Here is a 25,408-nt window from a genome sequence, read left to right on the forward strand (position 1 = left end):
AAGGCAAGACTTGCAGCAGTAGCGCGATCCCTGGCACTGGTGGAGATTGTGCACCACTAAACATTGCACAACCCAGCCAAGACCACTGAGGACACTGCAGCGGATAATATTTATATTAAGTACAAGAACCGTCTTAACAGCACTTCTAGGCAGGAGGGACAGCACTGGAACTAATGTTATTTGCATTGTTTATTGTCAGAAAGATGTTAAACGTCCCTTCTTCGATTAACAGCAACACCCTCAATCTCTCCCCAGTCTTGAAAATGACCTTTCCAAACTCCACAGGCTGCACCTGGATCAATTTTTCTGTGTGCAAGTGGGCATGTGGGCATTTAACTTTGTGAAATGGGAAAATTATGGCTATTTACTTTGGGATTATGAAGCATGTACATGATGAATATTATACAGGGATTTTAAAAACAGGCAAAACCCAACCAGCCCATCTTCCCAGACACCTCCTCCAAGTACCATCTACCAGATTTGGTCGTTTCCTTGAAATCTAAAGCTGGAATCAGGTTTTTTATTGGCTGACATAAAGTCACTGAAATTTTCAGCTAAGAGAGGGCTTTTCCCTCATCTGCTGCTTTCTGGCTGCACTAGAAATCAGCTGGATTATTTCTGATCAAATTTTGTCTAAGGACATGGGAGGGGAGAGATCTCCTGCATCCATTCTCTTGTCACAGCTGAAACACATCCCTGTAGCTTTATGGATGTGACAACATTTCCAGTGGAGACAGACTGTTGCATCTGTAGAGAAAAAGGTGCAAATGAAAAAAAAAAACCACCTCAACTTTGGCAACGCACATCTCTCTCCTGTAAAAATACTTGAAAACATGTATGTTTGCTCCAGCAAGGAACAAGCCCCCTTAAAAATTGTTGCAAGATGGATGCAGTCTTCAACCAGCATCTTCTTCAGCAGCAGCTGTGCTTTAACTCTGCCCGACAGAAGTCAAGAGATGTTTACCTCCAGCTTCAATGGGTGCCAAGGCACGATAGCTCCATGTGCTTTTGAAACCTTTTTCTTCTATGGCAGGAGAAGGAAAATGACCACATTGGACTAAAAAAAAAGGGCTTTGTTTTTCTTTGCAACTGAAATGTCATTCTGTGATTTTCCCTATCTCCAGTCCTGGAGGCCTGACAAAGTGACGCAGCTCTGTGCGGGGAGCTCCCTCTCCCAGAGCTCTGCGGTGGATGTAAAGTCCAGCAGTCTCCATACAGAGATCTGCTAAGTGTATGGCGTTTTACTTACACTTCCGTTACAAAACATCTAAAAACTATCACATGGATCAGACAATGAAGCTCTGCTTGAGATTCAGGAAAAATGAGAAGCCCCATAGGAGGTTTTTGTGAAAAGGCAATGCGCTTTTGTTAGGGAGGGTGATGGCAGTTGGGGTTGTCTGGTTACCACAAGGCCAATGGTTCCTTCATTTTTAGTGCTTAAGAATAGTACTTTGGGATTGCATCTCTCCCTCTCTGTCTTAGCCTGCACTGAAGGCCAATGTCCCAAAATCATTCAGTTTCTGTAGAAGACCTTTACTTGAAGGGTTTTGCTTTTCCACCCTGGCCACTCAATGGACCCACCGGTTCTCAGGAAAGCCTCTCTGATACATACTTTCTGGTTATCTACTCTTACCTCTTCAACTGCTAGCTCTTGCAAAATTCAAAGGGGGAAGGTGACTAACGTTTTACCTTTCGTATCTAATTTTCCTTTCTCTTAGCTTTGCTCAGATTGGATTTCTCTTTTCTGAAAAAGACAGAAGATGGTCTTAAATCATACGTTGGATTTTGCCACTTTATTATGTTGGGGTTTCCTCCTTGCCTTGCTGCTTATTGCGGCAAAAGCCTCCTCTGCCTTACATTCAGATCAGATAACTTGGAGCCTTTCTGGTGAGCCCACAGATCTTAATTTCTTCACTTACAATAAAGCTTTCCTGAATTACTTTCTTTCTTCTAGAGGATTTGTCTTCCAAACCACCCTGTCATGCTGCCAGATTTCAGCATGATTTCCCTTCCTTTCCCCTTGCCACACTTGCCTCAGATACCGAACTCTTTTATCACACACTTTAAAAAATCTTTTTTAGTAAAACTTTCAGTAACAAGTAGCATGATGTGAAGGTATCTCTACTGCTGTAACCGCATCTGCATTAGGCAGCTGTTCTGTTTCTGTCCTCTGGGTTGAGACCAGCGCACCACCTTTCAAGCACAATTCAGTCAAAAACCATTCCATGCTGCTCACAGAAGGGGTGGGGAGTAATTTGAGCGGATCCTCCCCTTTCCTCCCCTGCATGGCCTTTGGCTAATCGCTAAGTCATGTCTGTTGGTTCTGCAGAAGCAAGTCCGTTTTGGAGGGGACCACCTTGATAAACACTGCAGGGTGGGAATGGGAGCTGTGCTTAAAATTTGTGTTTGGCAGTGACAATCAGCATTATCGAATGATGCTTCATTAGTCATGTGAAGAACTGGACAATGCTGTTGCTTTATTTTACAGCCTCTTGCCTCAGTTACAAATTCATATCCTGACCTTGGTCCATATAACTCCAGTCATAACATCGTCCTTCTGTGGTATACCTAACAAAAAGTCATCAAGGTCTTCGATCGCTCTGGACGTGCTTCACAGCTCTGCCTACATGCCCCTATAGCTGTGCACCACACCCACCTGGGACCTCACCGCCCTTGTTCAAAAGCAGCAACTCAGCCAAGGTAGCTTAAAAAAAAATGTGGAAAAAAAAAAAGAAACGGTTCAACTTGCCCCACTCCTTAGTTCAGCTTATCCTTGCAGAAAGTCACTGTCTGTATACTTTGTGCCAGTCACACGTTCAAAAACTACATTCAGTTCATATCAAGAGGAATTTATTTCTCATCGCCGCTCCAGCAGAAAGCATAAGCTTCACTTTCTGTGGAATACATCACGTCGCTCCAGAAATAGTCTGATACTTCTTCAGCTTGTTCAAGAACAACCGAGCTACCTGTTGGAGAGAAGAGCTATCGCTACAGGCAGGAAGCACGCTGGAGCAAGGCAGAGGACAAACTAGCTCCCGAGAAGCCCGGGAGTGCAAGAAAACGAATGGGGTGAAGGACGAGAGAGCATCAGGTGCAGCCCCTGTGTATGCTCTCAAAACCATGGATCAGATGTGTCTGGATGTGAATCAATTAGATGGGTGGGTCAAATACAAATAAGCCTGCGTTTGTGAGAGATGAGGTAAGTCTAAACTGGCAATGACACCGCAACGATTAGACAACGACTCTTTCAGACCTGCAGCTCTTCATGCTGCAGGCTGTGGCTCACCTGCAGTCTGCTTCTGGCGGCAGGAATGATCCTCAGTGCTCTTACTGCCTTCTCCCAGCAAGGGCCCCGATGCTGTTTGCTCAGCTTTCCTAGCCTTTTTCTCGGGGGAGTGGCCACCCCATGGCCTGCCCCATTAGGCTGTAGCTGCTTCTCCACTTGGATGGTGCCTGGATAAGGGAAGCGTGAGGCAGAGGGACATCACAGCCTGATGGAGCTGGGGCTGCCCTCTGCCCGGGACCAGCCTGGCCGTGCCACCAGCCATCCTGGCAGCTTCTTCCCTCCCATTGAATGAAGAAGGCATGAATGCATCAGTCTTTGCAGGATAACCATTGCCCAGGTGGAAAACACCCCCTTGGGACTTCTGCTCTCAGTTCCTCTCTCTCCTCCTTTCTCAACCAGAGGCTGTTCTCTGCCAGCATCATTTCTGGTAGGAGTTCATGGTAGGACACCCACAAGTGCTGCTGGAAGCAGTTGGGAAGCGAGGCGTGGGAAGTGGGAGGACTGTATCTGCTCTCACACGGATCAGTGCCCCCCTTCAAGAGGGGCCTGTAGATACCATTTTCCAGCTTTGCAGCCCTTGCAATTTCTATGGTATCCCCTGTATAGTCTCCTGTTGCTGGTTGTACTACAGGGAAGAAATTCCCCACCCATCAGACTGGCTCTACCCAGGCCGTACCTGCCACAGCTTGTGGTGGTCATGCTGTCCTTTTCAGTAACCTGCATTCACTGTGATTTGTGGCTGCCTATAAATCTGCCACCCCTGCCTGGTGGCATCAGAGCTCTCCCAGGAGGCATTGACCCTGTGAGGGAGGCTGGGATAAGAGCAAGCTGTGCCCTGCATCCTGCTGCAGGCAAGGCATCCCAGGGCACAGAGCACAGCCATCCCCAGGGAGCAGGTAGGCTGGCTCACAGGAGAGCAGCTGGGGTGGCCCACTGGCCATGCAGGCAAGTCCTGTAATGGGTTTTGCCCCCAGCATCGTCCTACACAGCACTGGAAGGGCACAGCCACGACCACCCAAGCAAATGCAGATCGACTACATCGGCTGAGGGGATGACAAACATAAGGAGGAGGAACGTGGTGTGAAGCAGCTCCTGGTGGGATCAGAAGCAGTGCAGCTTTCACACAGGTTTTGCTTAGCATAAAGGCTCCTCTGATGTTTCATGACTATCAAAGGCTTTGAAATTCACAGGAATTTCGAGGAAGGCAGAAAGTTCATCTGAAATGAGAGAAAGATTATATTTTCCCTCCCACCATATTTCCAGCTTCCCAAGAATTTTCCTTTGAAGACTCCACTGCTCCCAGAAATGTCTTTGTGATGTTTTTTAAGTCATTTCCCATACAGGATCATTACAGCACAGCACAAGCAAACGGCAGAGGTTCAGAAAGCAAAGTATGGGGGTGAGAAGTGAGGCTGTTGCTGAGCTTCGGCTTCTCAACAAAACCAAATCATTCCACCACAAAGCAGCATGGTTAGGAGGCAATTATACCAGATGTCCAATATAGGAGAGAGAGCAGGGTCTTTCCAAGGGGCAAATTTGACCGAGCAGTGCCTTACTGCCTCATTGCTGACTAGAGCAAGGATACAGATTTGGGCTAAGGGAGAAATTCCACTTGAAAAAAATTTTTTTCTGAAGTCTGGGTACAGGCAAGTCCCATCTGGGAAAGAAAGCGCTCGCAAACTTCCTGCAGCAAGGAGGAAGGGAGAAGGGTTTCATGGCGAGGCATTTTCTAGCCCCTGGAAGGGGATTCCACTGGCTGGTCTGCTCTGATATCTGGCCATAAGGGAATAGATAAGCATGGGGCAGACTGCAGAAACTATGAGATGAAACTGCTCCTTTCCCTCTGATAAGAGGGAGCAGGTGTTGAACCTATTACTCAGATTATGGTGGATCTGAATTCGTCTCCCCTTGAGCAGAAGCTACAGAGACAGAGCAGTTGGATTAAGTTTCACTTTCTTATGTAAAATGACTTAACTGGGTAGATAAAACTTAATATATTTGTGAAGCCTCATGTGTTTCCCTGAGACTTGATCTCAATAATGTCTTATGAATGCCTTGCTGATTGTTTAATGAATTATTTTTCTCCCTCTCAGACTGTTATTAATACATTATAAGTAGAAGAAATGCACAGACTGCTTGAAATAATTCCTCTAATATGAGTTCAGCTGCAGAACTCGAAATATTTTGCCTCCTGCTACATCTGAGCAAATGCTTTTTGATGAGGGTTTTGGGGCAGAGGAGTTCCCCCTCTTCTTGTGATGTAGGAAACCCCGCAGGATCTGAAGGGCAAAGAGTGAGCCGCACCGGGGAAGGTCAGCTTTACAAATACATGAGGCTTCAGCAGAAACCAGCTACTTCGCGTTCACATCGTTTTGTACCTTCACCGTGGGCTTCCAGTCAGCAAAGGAGAAGCAGGAGGGACAGAGAAGGTTTGAAGACAGAAAAGGGGAGATAGATAGTCCCATTTTAAGGCTGTGATACAGGACTAGGACCTTATTGTCCCCCTCGCCTGCTGTGGGCTTCAAGAGAGATTCAGTTCACGTCCACCTCACATAAAATTTAGTTGTCTGAAGGGCTCATGTCCAGCCAAACCAAATCCATGGGGGGCCCGGGCAGGTTACAGAGGAGGAGAACGATTCCCCCTCTTTGTATTAGACTTTTCTCCTAATCTAGGATGAAGTGCCCATGTCCGGCAGCTGACGAGGGAGGGAGCCTTGCTGAGAAGCCCAAACCAGGACTAAAGTCAGGCGTCCCACTGCTGGTGCCAACACCCACCCACACAGGAGTGTTATGTGGATGGGTCTCTATTAAAAGCTCGTAACTATAAGAGGCATTTTTTTTAATAGCTGTGAACTATGAGAACTCAAAGTTCTTAACACCTGAAACTATTTTCTGTGTAATCCACAGATTATGAAATTCTGTCCCTTAGCACAGTTCACCGTGGTGGTTTCATGGATCATTTCACTCGCAGGGTTAAAATAACAGCCCACACTATACCCGTAGGCATGTAAACGGATCAAACTCAGCTACCTCAGTTACTCTCAGCAGCACTATGCTCATGGGGGGAAAAACAACAGGGCATTACAAGAGAAGGAGAGAGTGCCAGGAGAGTAAATGAAGGATGGCATGAAAGACATGGAGTGCTATAATGTCAGCTGCATTTACAAACTTCCATTATTATCCTTCACCTTCATCCTTGCCTTTTCCAAATCAAAGTGCTTTCACTTTAAATAGCACTGTGCAGGCAGGGGAAGCTGATGAAAACACCCAGTGGTGCAGTTTTCTGCATGCAGCCAAGCCAGCCCATGCCTTGCATTCAAACCAGAGGCAAACAGCTTTCATAATCCCCGATGTGCCGCTACCACAGGTTGAGCTTAAAGCCAAGCAAGGACATCGAGGACATTGTACTCAGGGGAGTGGAAGGTGGCAGAGTGGCCTTTGAAGGGGTAGGACACACCCTATCCTGTCCTGCAGCGTGGGCATGGTGGAGAGCAGGGAGGACAGAGGGGGCTGGTGTACGTCGTGCTGACCCCAGGAGCACAGGGCCGTGGATTTCCCCAGAGACAACCCCACACACTCCTCTGCCCAGTTTGCTGCACACCAGCCCAACCAGCTCCAGCTGGCCGGGCTGGTGTGCGCAAGACAGGAGAGAGTGATCCCCAGCTGAAATCTGATGTTGTTCAAATAAAAACAATTCGGCAGCTTTAGAGGGAAATGCCAAATACAGAAAAAACACGGAAAGCTTCCTAATTACTTATACTAAGTGTTTGGGCATACACACTACAAGAACGAGTTTCTTCCATTAGTAATGTTTGCATTAAAACCACCGTCCCAGGGTCTCCTCTGCCCGAAAGGTGGCCCTGAGGCACACCAAGGCTGCAGGTTAACTTGGAGTCTCAAGTGAAGAAGCATGAGACAGGCAGATCAGCACTTTTGCTATTGCGCATTAGGGTGACTCACAGCTTAGTTTCAAAGCCACATAGATGAGGATTACTCACTGCTCCTTTCAGCTGATCAGAGCTCTTCTCTTTCCAGAACCAGTTAGCAATCGTCACCTTTGAAAATCAAGGGAGGGCCGCACCTGCAGCTGGACTCATTATCATCATTTAGACATGTATAAGTCATCTTGTGGCAAGACACCGCAGCGCTGAAGAAGGGCAGGGAGGGATGCTCTGGCTTCTCTGCTCCGGCTGCTTTCTCCATGACTCCCACAGCACCGACCAGCTGGTGGCATGTCAGCTTTCCACCACACAGGGCGAGGGCTCCCGCTCCCTGCACAGGGCACAGGCGAGTCATGGGTGGTCCCCGGGTTGGAGGCTGCCAGGTTTTAAGCCACTGAATAACATAATTTCACGACTGTCATTTGTGTGAGCCAAGCTGTGCTGTGGGGTCTGCCTTTCCAACAGGACCCAGAAGTCACTGAGGTCATTTCAGGAGAAAAAAACCGCCAAGAAAAGTGTGAAAGAAAGAAAATGATGAAGAACAAGTTGGGGCAGCTAGACAGCAGAGGCAATATGCAAGGGCTGGAAAAATACAAATACACCGCAAGTCTGAAAAGTGGTGGCTGACAGACACCTTTGCCCTTAAAGATATGTAGGCACCTAACTGCTGACTGAAATCAAGGGGGAGGTAGATAGATATCTTTGCACCTTTAAAACTCAGGGTGTGGACTGCTCCCAGGCCAGCACCTGGTCCTCAGAAATGGCACGGACTGACCGAGGATTGAATGGGAGAGCCCCAGAAAAGCTCTTCTCTTTCATCTCAGGTGTTACAAAGTGGGATACTGAAAACACCTGAGGTATCCCAGTTCCATTTTCTCTGCTCTGATAATGAGTGTTTTGAGCTTAGCTAGTCTCCCCCACCTCTTTATCTATATGAAACCACCATTTTAAAAACACCGGGTTTGGTGCTGCATTGCTGACTCCTGCGCTTGGGCAAAATTGCTCCAGAAATCAGAAAGCACTTGTAGGTCAATATTTAATAACCTTGTATTAAACCATGTGGTCATTATTGTCCTAGTGTTACACTACGCTCTTGGCAGTCATTACAAGCTCACTTGTAAAAATATCTCCTCATGTCTATACTTTCATCATGCTGGCTTACTAAAATAACTCCCGTATGGCAAATGCTCTTCCATGATTACTCCCCTCTCTCCAGTTGTATTGCTTGTACAGCTGCTTCTCCTTGGGTTGTCAGACCCACGTGGCACCAAATTACTGACCTCTCCTACGTTTGGCAGGGAGCTAGGAAGCATTGCCACATTTCCCCACAATGGTACATCATCATTTTTAGTATTTGGGGTGTTAGAGAATAGGTAGAGAAAGGAAAGGAGATTTCTGCCAAAAACACATGCCCTGGTTCTTAAAAAACTTAATGTTTCAGGCATTAATTCATCCCAATTAATTAGGGAGACGGCTAAGATAACCCTTTAAGTAACAAGCACTACAGCTGCTGGTTGAAAGATCTTTGGGCCTTCCTGTAACAAACCACAATAAAACGTCTGGTGGTTGGAGTTATAGCTTATTTATAAGGATGCCTTAAGCAAAATCCAGAGGAGAGGGAGAGGAGGGAGAAAACGTCTGACTAGAAATTGTATTTAATCTACGGAGGGCAGGTGATGACTTAGGAGATCCAAGAGTGCTGTTTTTACAGTCATGAAAATAACACCAAACACTGTAGGTCTGCACTCAGGCCACCAAAAGAAGAATCTTGCGAAGCAAGCAGGTGGGGCTGATTTTAATGCAAGGAGGAAGCGTCTCTGAAGTTATCCATTTTCTTTTCAAAAAGATTCTTGCAGCAGGCAGGGATCAAGTAATTACTTTGCCCCTGTTCACAAGATATCTCGGAATAGTAACAGACCACACACCCAGGAGATGATTAAAGGAAGTCAGGGGTCAGGAACACAGAAAAGCTTGTGATACAGAAGAGAAGATTTGCATGGCCATTAATATTTCATGACTTACCAGCCACGTGGTTCAGAGCAAGTATCTGCACAATAAAGTAGAATTGTCTGCCATCAGGTTGCATATTTCAAGACGTACCTGAGTCATAAAAGTATTATTTACGTGCCTTTACCCATGAACAGAATGCAAACCCCTCTGGATCTCTGTACCCATCAGAGAAGAACCTGGAGGGCCTGTCTGAGGGCTTAGCAGGATTTAAGTGGGGCCTCTGCCCTGGGCTAGACCTCTGCACAGGGTGAGCTTCAGCCTAAAAGCAAAGCGTAAGTGGTATTTTTCTTACGGCAGGCCGATTAGATCCAGTACAAAGGAAAGGAGTTACTGCACCATTGGTATGTCTCTTCAGCCATTATTCCAACCCGTGAAACAAAAGTGTTATTTATATGCAAGTGTATAGGTAGCAGTGCAGACAGAAGACCTTGAATTCTCTGACATTATTCCCATTATAGACACATCAAAGCTGGTAATTAAACTGGGGGGAAAAAAACCATGAATGGCTACTTTTCTCCCAGTGAAAAGAGCAAGACCTGTCAGGGATTAAGCAGAAGCATTTCGTCCCAGGATTTTGGCAATTCTGCTTTGTGAGATTTTTTTCTGAGCGAACAGACTTTACTGTGGCAGCAGAAGCAGGTCCTTTCCTCACACGCAATCAAAGCTAGGAATTTTCCCTGCCTGCACACGCCTGTGTGTGGCAGGAATAAGCAAGCGGAGCGAGTGGATCGGCTGCCTCACTGGCACAACCGGCCTCTCCCGCTGCCGCCAGCCACTCATGAAACTTTTTTTCCTGCCTTTGCAACTGGGTCCTCCCTTTCCCAACCTGCTATCAGCGCTGAGGCTCTTGACTCAGAAGGAATGTTTAGAGCCGGAGTGACATTGCTAAATCGTCCAAAGGGGTCCCTCAGAGGAACAAGGCACGTTAGCATCACTCCTCAGAGCCACGGCTACTCTCGTTCTGGTAGCGCTCTCTGTGTGCGTGAAGAAAACGGTGAGAGAAAATGAGAAGTTGTAGAAAAGCAAAAAAGAAAAAAAAAAGTACAGCACCAGAATTGCTCCCAGTGTTTTACTGACAAGAAATGTAAGTCCTTGCCCAGAGAATTTATAGCTGAAATGAGTCTAATGGCACTGGGCCTGATGGCCCCGTCTGCGTGCATTGCAAATTACTCACATGAGCAGCCCCACTGACTCCGTCTGAAGGGTTCTCCGACGTGCACAGTCTGGCTCACAGTGATTAGTGACAGCAAACTGCAAGGGGAAAAGGGATGACAAGGGAGAAATTGCTCTAAGGCAACATTATTTACTATTTCCCTCCCTCATAAAAAGAGTCAGAAGTCTGACTATTTCATTCACTGGTTTAACTTTTTTTTTAAACTAGGCATTTGCCAGAGCGGAAATAATTTATTTCAAGGTTCCCTCACACTGGGAAGTCACAAGACAAATCCAGAGCAGGTGAAAGTCCTACTTCATTGATATAATTCATTTCTATCACTGTGACATACATGACAACTAATGAAATGCAGTTGCTTACTTCGCCAAGATAAAAATCTTAGAAGAGTCTTGATTGAGGAGCTAAATCCCCACTTCTCCACCTTCCACCTACTGGGGCTGGCCAGAAGTGTTTGGTTGCCAGCTGACTTGTGGTTGAAGGTGACCAATGACAAATCAGCCAATACTGACTGGGCTTTGGTGGGACTAGTGGTACGGCTGACGAGGTGATTCTGTTTTATACCTACCTGCTAACGCTGGCTGGTGCTTTAGAAACCCAAAGCCCTGCTTCTCACAAACAGCATTTATCTCTTTCCTTCAGACGCAAGTAGAAAGCTCACTGCAAAATCGGCATCCTAAATGTAACCATGCACAGCTACAAGCCTGAGGCTGCAAACATTGTTGTTCTTGCATCAAAGTTAATTATTTTAAGGCATTTCAGCTTCAAAAATCATATGGTAGCCTGAGAGTTGAACAATCAGAACCTCGCATGACTGCAGAGGAGACCTGGTGGTTTTATGCCAACTTTTGCTCCCAAATGCGGTCAAGGAAGAGCAATACTAATAAAATAAAAGCAACAATCCAACACCCAGGTGTGGATTTAAAAAAAGCAACCCAACTTTTAAGTTCAACTGTCAAATGGAGATAGTGTATGTCACAGATATCCCCTCCTACATCCAACAACACTCATGCACCTTTGTTTAAAACTAATGCAAACTAACGTAGTGTTAAACTATCACTGTATTATAATGGTGTCAGGATTGCTTTAGTCAAAAGCTCAAAGCTGTTCAACCTCAGTACACACAGATCGGTGAAACTATCCGTGTGCTGGACTCTTCAGTGGGCTCTGTGAACAACAAAGAGTTCTCAGAGCAGATAGGCATTTTCCTAAAAGGCAGCAGAAAATTTGAGCAACCTCAGTATTTTCTGTCTGACAATACCAACAATCCAACAAGTAAAAAGCGGTGAGTTAGATACGCTAGTACTATCATCGTGCCCGTCTCCCGTGTTGTCCTGGGAAAATCTGACTGCCACCAATCAGGTTTGCAATTCAGCCCCGTCTTGCCTGTCCTGCTGGGTCTCAAGTGCAACTGGCACTCCCTGCTTCTACCTTCCACCGGTGAAGAGGCAAAGCAGCGTGGTTCCCTGCAGCTGCATCTCGGTCCCTTCGCCTCTCCTCAGACTTCCCGGCTGCGTAAAACTGGAATGCAGCTCAGTCCATCCACAGTGAGCCTGCAGGACGGAGAAAGTTATGAACGCAAATCAAGCCAAAGGAAGAGACAGCCATCTCTGTCACTGCTGGTACCCACTGAGGTAATCTGGTCTGAGACCTAGGAGATTGTGCACCCTTTTTATACTGTGGGCTTGACTAAGTAAGAAATCAAAAGTTGGTGGGTTTTTTTTGCTTACATGCTTTATTTTTAAGTACATTCAGGATAGTAAGACACTTGGACACTGTGATGATGCTAGACAGCACTCAGCATTGTACTATCTGAGTACTCCACAGTCTTGAATGCAGTCATCCACAGCTGACACGCTACTTGGGTACTCTTATTAACCTCATTTCACCGACGGGGAACTGAGGTACAACAGCCTTTGTACAACAATTCAGAACAAGAGCAACAAAGGTACTTGAGTGAAAGAGTACTGAGCTTCTTTATGGGTAGCTGGGGAATACAAAAGGCTAAGTTACAACCATACACACTGTGCACATAAAAATGGGGAGAGAGACATACCCAAGCAGCTGAGCCGCTAAATTAGTTACTCTGGGTGTGGTTGAAAGACAGGGATTTATTGACCAGTACTTTCCCCTCTGCACTCAAGCAGGTATGTTGTCTCTGCGTACCAGGGATTTTCTTTTTTTGTTGATGTTGCTGCTAAAAACAGACAAAAGAAGATAAGGCAATGGCGTTTTATGGAATAACATAAAAAGACTTTTCTGTTGAAAACCTAGATCATCACCCTCCATATTTCAACACCTGAATAAGGCTTAATTCCCACTTCAGGTGCAGGTGACTGTGGGTTTTTTTGTGGATTTGGCTGCAAGGATCTTGCTCAGAATTGCACAAGTCATGAGCAATGAAAGAAGCATCTCAAACCCAGGTGTTCCAAGTGTTAGATTTGTGCCTTCACCATCGAGAACATTCTTCTTCCATCTGCTTGGGCGGAGATATATATCTATTTAAAGCAGGCTTTCTAAATAATGTCACACTTGCACATCCTGATTTAGACCTGAAGTCTTGCTTGTAGTCTTTCTATACCAAGACCAAACTGTGCCACCTGGCCATACTAATGAAGGGAGAATTTGGCTGTAAAATGTAAGACAGCACAGGAGGGGGCAGGGCAGAACCTTAGAAGAACAGAACATGAAATTCAAATTAGGCTGAAAGATTTCCAGCAGAGAAATTAACAAGTTTGCTTAAGATAACAGGGAGATATGGCAAACCAGCTCTTCAAGGACTGAGATAATTTCAATTTTCTTCACTTTAAATTCCAGCCTACAGTCTCTGATGAACTTCTTGTCAACATAGCATGGGCTTCTTGACAGTGCTGGTCTTGTCTTCTCCTGGCTCATATAAAGTCCAAAGTAATTTTATTCATCTGTTCAGGACAGGATTCAAAGCCCTGACATTATTATTTTTCTTTATCTTCTTTCAGTCCAGATAGGTATACATTTCCTATTTTCTCTCAGAAACAAAGCTGAAGATCTGCTTCATTTGTTGCCTTTCAGGGAAAGAATCAAAATTGTCTCATCACTAAGGTTATATGGGAAAAGTCACACAAGAGCATGCCAGTAATGGCTTTGTGGTCCCCTCTGCAGCACTGGATCCACTCTCTATAAAAAGATCCAGAGATTTACTAGAGTAGTATGCATGTGAAGCTCTCCAGATTGCACCCATGTTAAAAACAAGACATGGATTTTGCCATGGCAATTAACATGCAGTAACGTCTTAGAGCTGGTAACAGATGTTTGAACTTTTGGAGATTAGCGTGTAGGCTAGAAAATAAACTACGCTCCCTGCATCACAGTTTTACCAGGTATTAGGTAAAGGACAAGACCTTAAAACCTTCCTTTGAAAAAGGCTGTGCTCCCTGAAAAGGCACGTACACAAGAGTGATTTGCAGTATCTTGTCATTTCACTACCTCTGAGCCGTACAAGGTACATTCTCAGTCCCATGAAAACCACCTTGCCCATTGTTATAAATTATCAAACGACAGAATCTGGAAATCATAATTAGAAAGGTGTACACAACTAACAAGTAAATATTACACTATTATTACATTGTGCATTTCTAATGTACATAATACAGTGAGACTCCAAAATAGCAATCCTAGTATCTTCATTGTATAGTAACATGTTTCCCATAATACTCTTATACACACAATCTGCCTTTTTACTGTAATAACTCCAGTTAAAAAAATACCCTTTAAAGCACTGCCCTACAAGGTACAGACTGATACGTCTTTCGTATTACAAAAAGACCTGGATCATTTTCATGATTTGAGAGACTATGAAAGCAAACCAGAAGTAACACTGAGACAACTGCTCGCTGAACGACAGACCTATGGCAAGAGGACCTGGGATCTTCCTAGCTTCAGGCAGTGGAAGTACCACCTATTTCAGAAAAGCCACCCTCAGTGAACTGAAAATCAACAGAATTCATTCTGAAAACGTCCCACTAACTGTTTAGACTCTGGTCTGCATAAGGGGTTTACAAATTTGGAGAAAAATTTGGAGAAACCACCTTCATTTACTGATGAGCTGCTGAAATGATGCAATGCTGAGAGGTGTGCCATTATTTGGTGTTTTTTCCTTGAACCTCACATCTGAGTTTATCCAGTTGGCTATTCGGACTAGTCAACCTTGTTTGCTGCTGAAGATGAAAACAGTTTGAAAATGCACCGACAGAAATTAAAAAAGGCAAATACATGCTATGCTATTTCGTTACAAAAACTTTAAAAGGTATAGTTTGGGGAGCCACTGGTTATTTGTGGTTGATAATTTTTAGAAGCGTTCAACTCAACAGGCACTGGCTGTCGGTTGTCTATTTTTAACTGTTTGAGAACTTGACATGGATACTGAGAAAAGAATTGGATAATAGCTCTTTCTACTTTTGCTGGTAGACCTGAACATCAAAGTGAAAGACACACATTTCAGACACTGCATTTTGCACTCTGGTATGAATGCCTCTCATTATTTTGACATAGATAATGTTTGTATTTCCTCAAGGTAACTACAATAACTATAGTAAAAACATTCAGGAGACATCTAGTAACATCTGGCCATCCTCCATGAACATACCAAAACACTGATGCAGAAAGTGTTGGTAGAACAGTAGTAAAGTCTGTTGATAGAAATTTTCCAGTCATAAAATTCCACATCTAACTTAATTTGTAGACCAATAAACGCAATTCCTAGTATGAACATGATCATCAACAGGTATTACTGGCTTGGGGCCGGAGATAAGGAAGATCATCTCAATTCTGTTCTGTGGAGGTCTGGATGGATGAAGGAGAGGGTTCGCACAGTGTGGCCAAAGACAGCGTGGCAAGTGAGGCTGTGCCCACACTTCAGGCCAGGGCTGCAGGGCAGAGTCGTGCCTGGGTTTGCTGCCAGCGTAACAGCAAAGACGTCGCGGGCTGCTTTACCACCTCGAGTGGCACATGCCAAATAGCATCTCTATATTCTACAACTACCGAGATTAACGCTCATTCAGATATGATGCCACCACTTTGTTGTGACTCACCATGGAAGGTATCTTTGAATGCTAGTTATGCCAAATTTTCCTTCCTGCATGGAAGAGTGTAGGAGAGGAAGTGCACCTAAACCTTGGTATTCAGCCTCCTCTCCCCTATTCTACCAGACTTAAAGACACCATATTTAACCTTATCTGTACGCTAACTTCTGAAGGAAACCATTTTTTATTTAAACACTGTAAAACAGAAGGAAGTTTTAGCAAAAAATACCTTGGTAAAGAAATTGTCTTGAACTATAACCGGATATCATCACATAAATATTAATGAACTGTTAAAACACCGTAATCTATTTCTTCTCCAAAGTGTTTCTCACTAGATTCATACTGGGTAGGGTGGCAGATTTATTATCTTCATCCTCTATAGTAACCAGAACCTCCCCACCAAAACAGTATGTTAGCTTTACTACAAAGTAGCACTCCTCTTCCTTATTTGCTCTAAACAATTCTAACAGTAATGCTCACAGAAGTACAACAACATCAAAATCACTTGGTCATCTTTAAGAAGTTTATAGAATTGGTGCAACCGCAAGCCCATATTCAAAATATGTATTGCATGTTTATGATACGTAATGCATGCTTGCTTCATTTACAGTTACAGACAACAGCATATGCAACAAGAAACTGTTAAGCAAAAAATACCCTGGTAATCAGATGACCATGAAAATTTAAGCCTCTTCAACAATTAACATCTTTCATAACACTGTTAAAAGCATTAATGAAAATTGAAGTGTGAAAAATGTACATTCTTTATTCTGCTGTTTAGATACAGAATAAAATTTAACTTTTCAGAAAATAAAACTATAGCTACAGCTTTGAGAGCTGTCAGTTTGCTTTTGAGGATAAAGTACATGCACTTTTTCCAGTTACTTTATTGCACATAATGTACAGTCATAAATGGTGTTTTATTTACATGTGTTCTGGCAACGTCCATGTTTGTTTCTCCCCTCAGAATACATTATTTTGCACAAACAAAACCTTAAATGCTTCACACAAACTGCCACAATACAAGTCAAAGCATATATGTAGATATGTTGTTTTGTTGTTGCTGTCTTTTCAATTCATTCTTCTAAGAGTTTCAGATCTCAGTTAATCTTTGCCTTGGGAGTCAGATTCCTCCCAGTTAGTCTGTTGTCAAAGACGGACATCCGAAATGCTGGCACCAAGAAATTAGCACTGCAACCTGCTGTGCCCAACACCCACCTCCTATGCAGAACCATACCACCTGCAATTAGTGCCCAGGCACATAGAAGGAAGAGCTTTCGTTAACCAGTTTGATTCAACATTGAGTACCATGTGTTAATGTTACGGTTCATGTGTTATTTGGACAGTGTTCCATTAATAGTGTTTTAGAAAAATATATCAAATATATTAAAAACAAAATAGAAATTCCAATAACAATTATGTACTTTCAACCCTAGGAATGTGTTACTTCGATTCCATTCTGTACAATGTGCTATTTACGATGACTGCTATTTTTACCCAGACACAAAGAAATAAGTTTCGTATACTCATAAGTATGTTTCCCCCAAGTTAAATTAATTTCTTAATGGATGGCAACACACTTCAATGTCTCCCTGCATTTTCAGGGCAGAAAACGTTTTAGTGGTCCCCCTCAAAGAGTACAGTCTGGGAATAAACCATTCATTACATGTAGATTTTGGACATACTTTTTAAAGATATGTTCAAATAAAATATCATTATTGTCAGTATACACCGAAAATATGTTCATTAAAAACATATGAATTATGTCCCTGAAGACTCTTTATGAAATATATTCTGGATTGATAACACACATACAAAAAAAATACTCTCAGAGAAACCATATTTGTTGTACTTTGGTACAACAGTTCACTTTTAAGAAGTGAATAGCTTTGCTCAGATTTTTCTTTGAAAGGCTTTACCACGTTTTTGTTTATATTCTGACCTACTAAAAAAAAATAGATTTACCCTAAAATAAATCCCACTGGAACAGCAACTTTCTAATTAACTTGAATATATGATCTTTCAAATGTTAGAATTTGACCCCAGAATAATAATAAAGAACAACCTAGCTTCAGTGATGTAGCAACACTGAAGCCATTGTCCAATTCAGTTCTAAAAATAGCTTCTTTCTTTCCTATAAGCAGGCAACGTATAAAATGGTTACAATTTCAGACAGGCACTTAGGTAAACTGAGAAATGCATTTGGTGGACAACAACAAAATTTTGATTTTAGAGTTTTCCTTTTTTTGCTGTCCTTCAGCTTTAAAGTAGTTCAAAACTTACAGCAACTTTCACTTCTGCACATAATGAAGAATGAGATGAAAATGCACTGTGGACAAAGTATGACAGTAGTTCATATCTAATAAAAATACAAAATAGTAAAAATATTACAGAAAAGCAGTAGTTCTGGGAATAGAAGTATTCTTCAATATAAAATACTAATCTTTTGTCCCATCTGAATAGTTTCACCTGAACTGGAGAGAGGACTCCACCAACTTTAAATGCCTGCCTCTGATAAAATTCTCTAGGAATATAAATTATTTGCTCTGAAATGACACTTGTGCCAATGCAATCAAAAGGTCCTGACGTTATCGGTTGTAAATGCCTAATTTTTTTATCATCTGCCCGTGGCTGACTTTTAGGATAGTAACATAATCAAGATCTATTAAGTTAAAAAGATTCTGTACAAGTGAAACTACTCTAAATGCACTGATTTTTCAGCTGTACCTATACATTTTTGTAAAACAAAAAGCAACATGCCATTAAAAAACTAACAAACACCTTCATCAGAGCTAGACTATTTTTCTCCATAAAATAAAGATGCATTCTATTTTAATTACTACCAATATTGTGAGAACTTTTTTAAATTAATGTTTTATATCACATGGATTTCAAGATACGTATTTGAAACATCATAAATTAAAGAAGGCATTTGAACAGATGCAAAGACTCCTCATCTGAATTTTTACTATCTACAGGAAAAAAAAATGGGCTTTCACAAAAACTGGTGATATCTGAAGAGTTATCTACATCAAGGATCTCCCTCGACATAAACTGTAATTACTGTCCACTTCAGATTACAAATCTAGGAGGACGACGTAGGATACGTAAAGGAGCCTCGAACAGCAGAAGCTTTGAGAAACATTTCTGTAAAAGCATTTGCATAGATGTACATTCAAAACAGCACTTCCCCCATTTCAATTCCCTGCATTCATGCTGCTACAGTCATCCACAGGGATATAGATCACATAAAAGCAGCCCTGGAATTTGAAATGGCTGTTGCATGGTAATTTAGCGAAAGGTGTATTTTCGTACTTTCTGCAGTCAGTAGGAAATGATCCAGTTTGACCTTTGGCTTACAGAAATTGTACTCCCCTGAGCTAGGCAATACTGATAGGCTATGGCAGAAGTACAAAAAAAATAAAAGTTACTTAAAAATAGCATGGCGTGAAGAAAATAAGGCACTTTTGGCAAGGAAAACCCCCAGATTTTGTATTTCAATGTACGGTAATTCTGTCTAGAAGTATTTTGTGCTTCGAAATGTCACGTGATGCAACAGTGAATCAGGTGCCAAAACCAACAAATCACCAATTCTTATGAGATTAACTGCAACCTCTGAATGGTTCAACAAAGAATCAAACTGGTTTCTGTACACCGTCACGATTTACCAATGCACTGGCATCTTTGCTCTTTTGCTGTGAGCTGACAGTAATTATTTTAGAGAAAGAAAAAGAAAGTGTGGAATTAGTAATGCAGATGCTGAAAGGCAAGTGGCAAGACTCTACAAGAAGAATGCCTCAAAAAAATGCTACTTTGTTCCCATTTCTACTGGCACCTATTCCCCAAGGTAAAAAGGCCAGAATGACCAAAGCCAACTTAATAGTAGTGTGCAGAATGTCAGCCGACAAACAACATAAAAACAAGTCACGTGTTATCTGTGGTCACGTTCTTCAGGGTTAGTCCAGTAACTCAAGACTTTACATTCTTCCGTCTTTATTTGTTTATTTTAATTAAACATGTAATGGTTAATAAACAGACATAGTCCAGAGTTAGTAGGTTGGTATTATAACATTTATTAAAATAATGCTATGGGTTAATAGAAACAGCAAAGAACCAAAGAATTAAAATGCAAGCTATGTAAAAACCCAACTAAAACCCAAATATGTCTAATGTATTCATCCAGTAGCTAACTAAAAGCCCAAGAAAGACAACACTCCCAATATAATAAAGTACTGCAAAACAATTGGCAATTTTTCAGTTATCAAAATTGTGGGTTTTGCATTTTGTATCCTTTTTTCTCAATCAGGAAAAAAATTCTTTTGAATGTTATATAACATACATATAAAACAAGATAGAAAAATACATTATAAACTTGTAACAATGGCTGTAAATACATTATCTTACATGTTTCTCATAGGCAATAGGTTGGTTATGGTACATACATAGCATGAAACTACTAAGATAATAAAGAATAGACAAATACATGTCATCTGTACGGTTACATACAAGCGACACTCCCATCTACCCACTCTAAAAAAAAATTACATAATACTGTCAGAAAGAAGTCTTAAAACTACTTATTTTAATAAAGAAAAAGTCATTAAAGAATGATAATACTGAGAACCAAGGCATCCAGAGATTTCAAAAGTCATGCTTATTTTTTTTTAAGTTGATCCAAAATTTTGTCAACTAAGTTTTCAGAAGTTTGTTCAGAGCAAACGTTACTTTCACATGTCACACATCTATTTCATACACTTCCCCTCCCCCCCCGTAAAAGACCTTTGATAAACATCTAAAATGTCCAGGTTTTATCATAGTTGAGATGAAACTGGATCAAATACTGGTATTGTTTTAGCAAATCTCTCTTCAAATGTTCGAGTGTCGCAAGTTTATTCAACCAACCAACCAAAATAAAATCAAAATGGCACAGCATATACTGTAAGTAAAATCAACACAACTGTATGTGTAACAGGAAGACAAAGCCGGTGGCACAATAAACAAAAAGCTAGCTGAATACGGAAGGATGAATGTCTATTGCATAGTAAATAAACTGATAATTATTTCCAGGTGAGACAAGATGTTAGATGAGGTCACCATGCAGGTGCTTAAAAATGTAAGCCCTCTTAGCTTACTATTGACCTTTCATTTGGAAGCTGTGAAGATTTGCAGGAGGAGAATAAGTTGACAAGAGGGGAATAAAGTTATCACCTGATATTTGCCAAGTTTAGTACTGAGCCCCACACAAAGTAATACTTAATGTTTTCAGAATTAAATACTGTGCGTTCAACAGCTTCAGCTCTTGCAATTGCCCAGCTGTATGAATCTCATGTGGAAATAAAGGTCAAAAATAAAGTACAGCTGGACTTCAAACAATTAGCTGATGCCCCTCTCCTGCTTAGCTTATAAAGAAAAGCCAGCGGGCAGACCTAACAATAGTCAAAGAAGAGCTGAAAAATAAATAATGCGCATGCTGTTTGCCACTGCAGGAGCTGCTCGTAAAAACCGGGGACATGCTCAGACTGTAACTGAAAACTAGCTAAGCTCTTTCAATGTCATTATCCACCGAACATCAGTTTTCTGGGCGACGACGAAGCCTCCTATATTTGATGTGTATTTATTCTAACCAAAAATCAAGAAAACTCCTCTCCATCCCTGAACAAAAATGACATACTTCCAGCTCTACAAACATTTGTCAGCTAATAGTCTCATCTAGCATGAGGCGGTCTGCATCACAGAACCCTTTGGTTTACATTGCACAAGTACGGCATTTGCTATGTTTTAGAAAGTGGAGTGGCTGAAATAACAATGGGCTGGTTTGACAAAAACTTAGCAAATATTTTAGGTAAGGAGATTTTGGCAAAGTCACATCACACTAGTATGGCAAAAATCAGGTAATTAATATGGTCAACTCATCATTTGTCTTTCCTCACAGCTTCTTTCACATACTGGGCGACTGAGTGGCATGCAGTAACTTGTCTGAGGGAGAAGCTGATTATACAAGACATTTGACTAAATGACCATGAAGAAAATAAGGCACTTCCTTTTCTTTAGACTTATTCCAATACTTAAAAAATAAAAAAGAAAGACTAAAAGGCTCTTTTGGTCTTTTGTTTCTTGACAACCACCAGAAAAAATCATTTAATGAAATAAAGGGTTTCTTTGTTCTTTTTTTCTTTTTTTATAACACTTGAAAGTATAAAATGCTACATTTCCAAAAATATATTTTTTTCTGCACCAGCACCCTTGTATAGTAAAAGTATCTACTTTTTTGTTCATTTTGTTTCAATGCACTACACTTATCTACAATTTCATTACATGTATACAGCAAATAGGCAAGCATGGCTTTTACATCCTTAATGAATTTTTTTTCTATACAGGGAGGTTTAAAAAAAATATTTGAACAGTTTGCCCAGTAATGTGACACATAATGCATGTACCTTGTTCTCATGTAATCTTCCGAGGAGATTAAAATATGGTTAAAATAATTTAAACTCAGATTTTGCTTTAATAGTGTTGCTGTTTTGTTCTCGGCATTAATGTAGTTCTGAAAAGTCATCGGAATCTGCATTTCATGGCACACTTTCCTTTAAAACGTCCAATTTGGCAGGCAATAGAAAAAAGGCGGCAACGTCTGCCCTTTGAGGGCACCGGTAGTGACTAAACAGCGTATCAAATTTTGAATACTTTTTGGAATCCCTTCCCCAATGACATCCCTGACCAAAGGTTCATGCATGATGCATCATCACACAGTACATTCAGAGAGAGCTTTGACTTCTTTTTTTTTTTTTTTTTTTTTTTTTTTTTTGAGAAGAAAAATATTCCTAGAAGTCTCTCACAGTAACTGCCTCTGTCATCGGGTAGTTAAGGGACATCTGTCTCCATCTCGTGCGAGGCCTCCTTACCGTTCGCTTGGGGCGGGACACTAGAGGATGATCAGTGCGGAGGGATGAGTTGGACCTTATTGCTTTACTACTATTCAGTGCAGGTTCTAGAACCACTTTCACCCAAACAGGAGAACAACAAAAAGCGGAGTTGGAGGACAACAATTTCTTTGTCTGTTTTGTTAGATGGTAAGACGAACGGACAAGTGCCCCAGCTCGCTGCACTGAAGACAGGCAAGCAAAGGCGTTTACCAGTTAACTGATCAGCAGGCAGGCATGGTCAGGTCATCATTGGGTGAAGAGTTCAGAGGTCAGAAGGTCATAGGTTAGTTGCCGGTGGCGGCTGGGTGGTTAGAAACAAAAAAAAAAACAAAACAAAAAAAGAAAGAAAAGATAGAGAAGAGATTAGTTCCAGCTAGTGACGGCTTAATGACAACATGAAAACTAATCACAACTAATAAAAAAAACAAGCATGTTTAATTCTGACATACTGATCGACACCATCTACAGAATGCAATAAAATCATGACAGCCCTCCATCATGATTTGGACACGTGAAGGAGAAGCCCGCTCCCACAAAACCGGTTAACAGGAGAAATAGAGATAAAATACGACTAACGACTAATGGTTAGTAGCAGTCGATGAAGGAAACTGGAAAACAAAAAACGATGAACAGTTTTGGAACTGGGTAGAAGATTTCTGGAACAACAGTCAGTGCGCAGCATCAGTATCTGACTGCTATTAAGCATTAGTACCTCCCCAGGTGCAAGCATTAAAGCAACTATTAATGATGGATGTGATTATTAATAACTGGTTGTTAAAAGAATGGAGTCATCTAAGGAATTCTGGACTTAGAGAAACAATTTGGTTCAACAAACTATGGGCCAAACAAAGGGTTTTTGTTCAATAAATTTTTTATTGCCTTTCATTTATTCTATTTACAAACAACATGGAATTTCTTGGCCTCATGATACAAAGCAATACTAAACTGAAGTCTAGCAATGTAGGCATCATCGTGGGAACCAGGAAAACGCTCAGCCTGCTACTTTAGCCAGCATTTTCCCGTTCAAAATACTATTTTACACATATAGGACACTTATAAAATGCACTTGCATGTAAACACTGTAAAAGTCCTGCCATTTTAAAGTCTATACTTAAAAAGCTCTAAGTACATCAAAAAATAGAGAAAATATCTAATTGATACTAATAAGGCATTTTAAAACTACAAACAGCTCTCTTTATTCATTTTCAAAGCTAATACTCTGCAAATACAATAAAATCTGACATTTCATATACATTCCTGCTTTATATTTTTATATTTTAAAAGAAGCCACCTGTAAATACTATTTTCTTTTGCAAAAAAAAAAAAAAAAAGAAAACCAAAACAAAAACAACAACAACAAAAAACCAAAACAAAAAATAAAACCCAAAAACACAAACAAATTACAGTAAAACATAAAAAAGTTCTCAAGTGGAAAGTTATCATTCCCAATGTTCTTGAGCTGTTCCTTCTTTAATCATTCTCTCACATTCTCCTTCACCAAACTTGGTCCACTTAACAGTAGTATGATTTTTTTTATAGTTTTTTTTTTTTAAGACTCATTCAACAGCTTCATTATAGCTAATAAATTCTGAGGTTGATAAAGTTTTTGTACTGTTGCCATTTTGACTAAGGCAGAGGAGATGAAAGTGAGAAAGGTATTCAGTGCAAAGTTAGATTTGTGCCATTACATAAAATGAAGTCCAGTAGGTGTAATATTCACAGATAGCATCGATTTAGCAATCCTTCCTGTGGGCTGATTTACTTTCACATAATAAAAATGGCCTATCATTTAGGATACAGTTCATAACACTATGAAAAATTACTGCTGTAACGTAAATGAGACCACATGCTCCCTGAATTTTTTCAGAATCATGCTAAGTGGGATTGGTTTAAATTAAAACGGCTCTTTCAAAAATAAGCAAAAATAAAAATAAATATTTTTGTGTGGCACAATCTCACCACTTTACAGGTATACTAGAAACAGAGTCTTAAAGCGTTTTGAGACCGATTACAATTTTGATTAAATGGTATTAAAATTTATATATAAATTATGTGACAGTTGGTCTGGATAAAACATTCAAGAAAATTCTCAGCATTAATATTTCTTGTGGAGTTTATAATCAAAGCAAGCTACCTTTTAAAAATACCAGTACACCTGTGATACATCCTCTGCCAAGTCTCTGGCCTTCTACAGTACACACAGGTTTGTCAACTGTGCAAAACCATTTACAGTTTATTACAATTAAATCAGTCAGTCTCTCTGTTATATGCATCAAATTCAATTTTGTATTATTTATAAACTGGGGTTTTATTCTGAGTTAAAATGAGCTATATTTTTCAACCCTTCACCAATTCTAAATGCTTAGTTGTAAGAGTAAAACATTTACACATTTGGGGATTCTTGCTTTAAATGCAGTGCTTATCTCTAAAAAAAGAAAAAAAACCTATGCAAAGAATAAAAACCTACTTAAAAAGTGAATGCAGTAGTACTACAAAGTCATTTGAAAGTTGATGTAGAACTTAAAAAACCCCAAAACTTTAGACCCAATGAATGCAAATAGAGATTTAGTGACATTTAACGATATCAAAAAAAGTTTCTGCATTGAAAAAAAAGTATTTCGGTTTGCTGACATTGTTTTTCAAGGCCACAGCTATAGAAGTATATTGGTGACAGAACAACCAAATAGGTGAATATGGTAAATACTGATAGTGTTCTAATTCTGTAACATAATTTTAACATAGTAAATGAAACTGCTTTACTGCTGAACAAAGTTATCTTCAAAACTTTTTGTGAAACTGTTAAACCTGTGCAGTGATAATCTAGGATTTAAAATTCAAAATACAATGAAGTACAGTTGTAAAATTAACTTTGTGTAAGTTTCTTAATACACACTGGGATTATTTAGATAAGACTTTAAAATAATGTTTTCCTGAAATATCAGCATGGTTTTCATGCTGTAAGTGAGAGGTATGCATGACTTATTCCACAGGAGATAAGCCATGTGTATTTATTTATT

At 41.0% G+C, this 25,408-nt stretch overlaps 1 protein-coding gene across 13 annotated transcripts in view; it reads right to left on the reverse strand.

Annotated features, from left to right (window-relative positions):
- Positions 1 to 19,521: 19,521 nt before the first annotated feature.
- The window catches only part of QKI (QKI, KH domain containing RNA binding), a 163,296-nt gene continuing 157,409 nt past the window's right edge, over positions 19,522 to 25,408 (reverse strand). For all 13 annotated transcript variants that reach the window (XR_008465215.1, XR_008465214.1, XR_008465211.1 and 10 more), the window contains one exon: positions 19,522 to 22,692. Coding sequence is in view for 8 of the 13 variants with exons in the window: in XM_054193921.1 (XP_054049896.1) it covers positions 22,676 to 22,692 (17 nt within the window). In the remaining 5 variants the exon portion in view is untranslated. The remainder of the gene's footprint in view (positions 22,693 to 25,408) is intronic.

This window comes from Rissa tridactyla, chromosome 3, assembly GCF_028500815.1.
Source record: "Rissa tridactyla isolate bRisTri1 chromosome 3, bRisTri1.patW.cur.20221130, whole genome shotgun sequence".
Taxonomy (NCBI): Eukaryota; Metazoa; Chordata; class Aves; order Charadriiformes; family Laridae; genus Rissa; species Rissa tridactyla.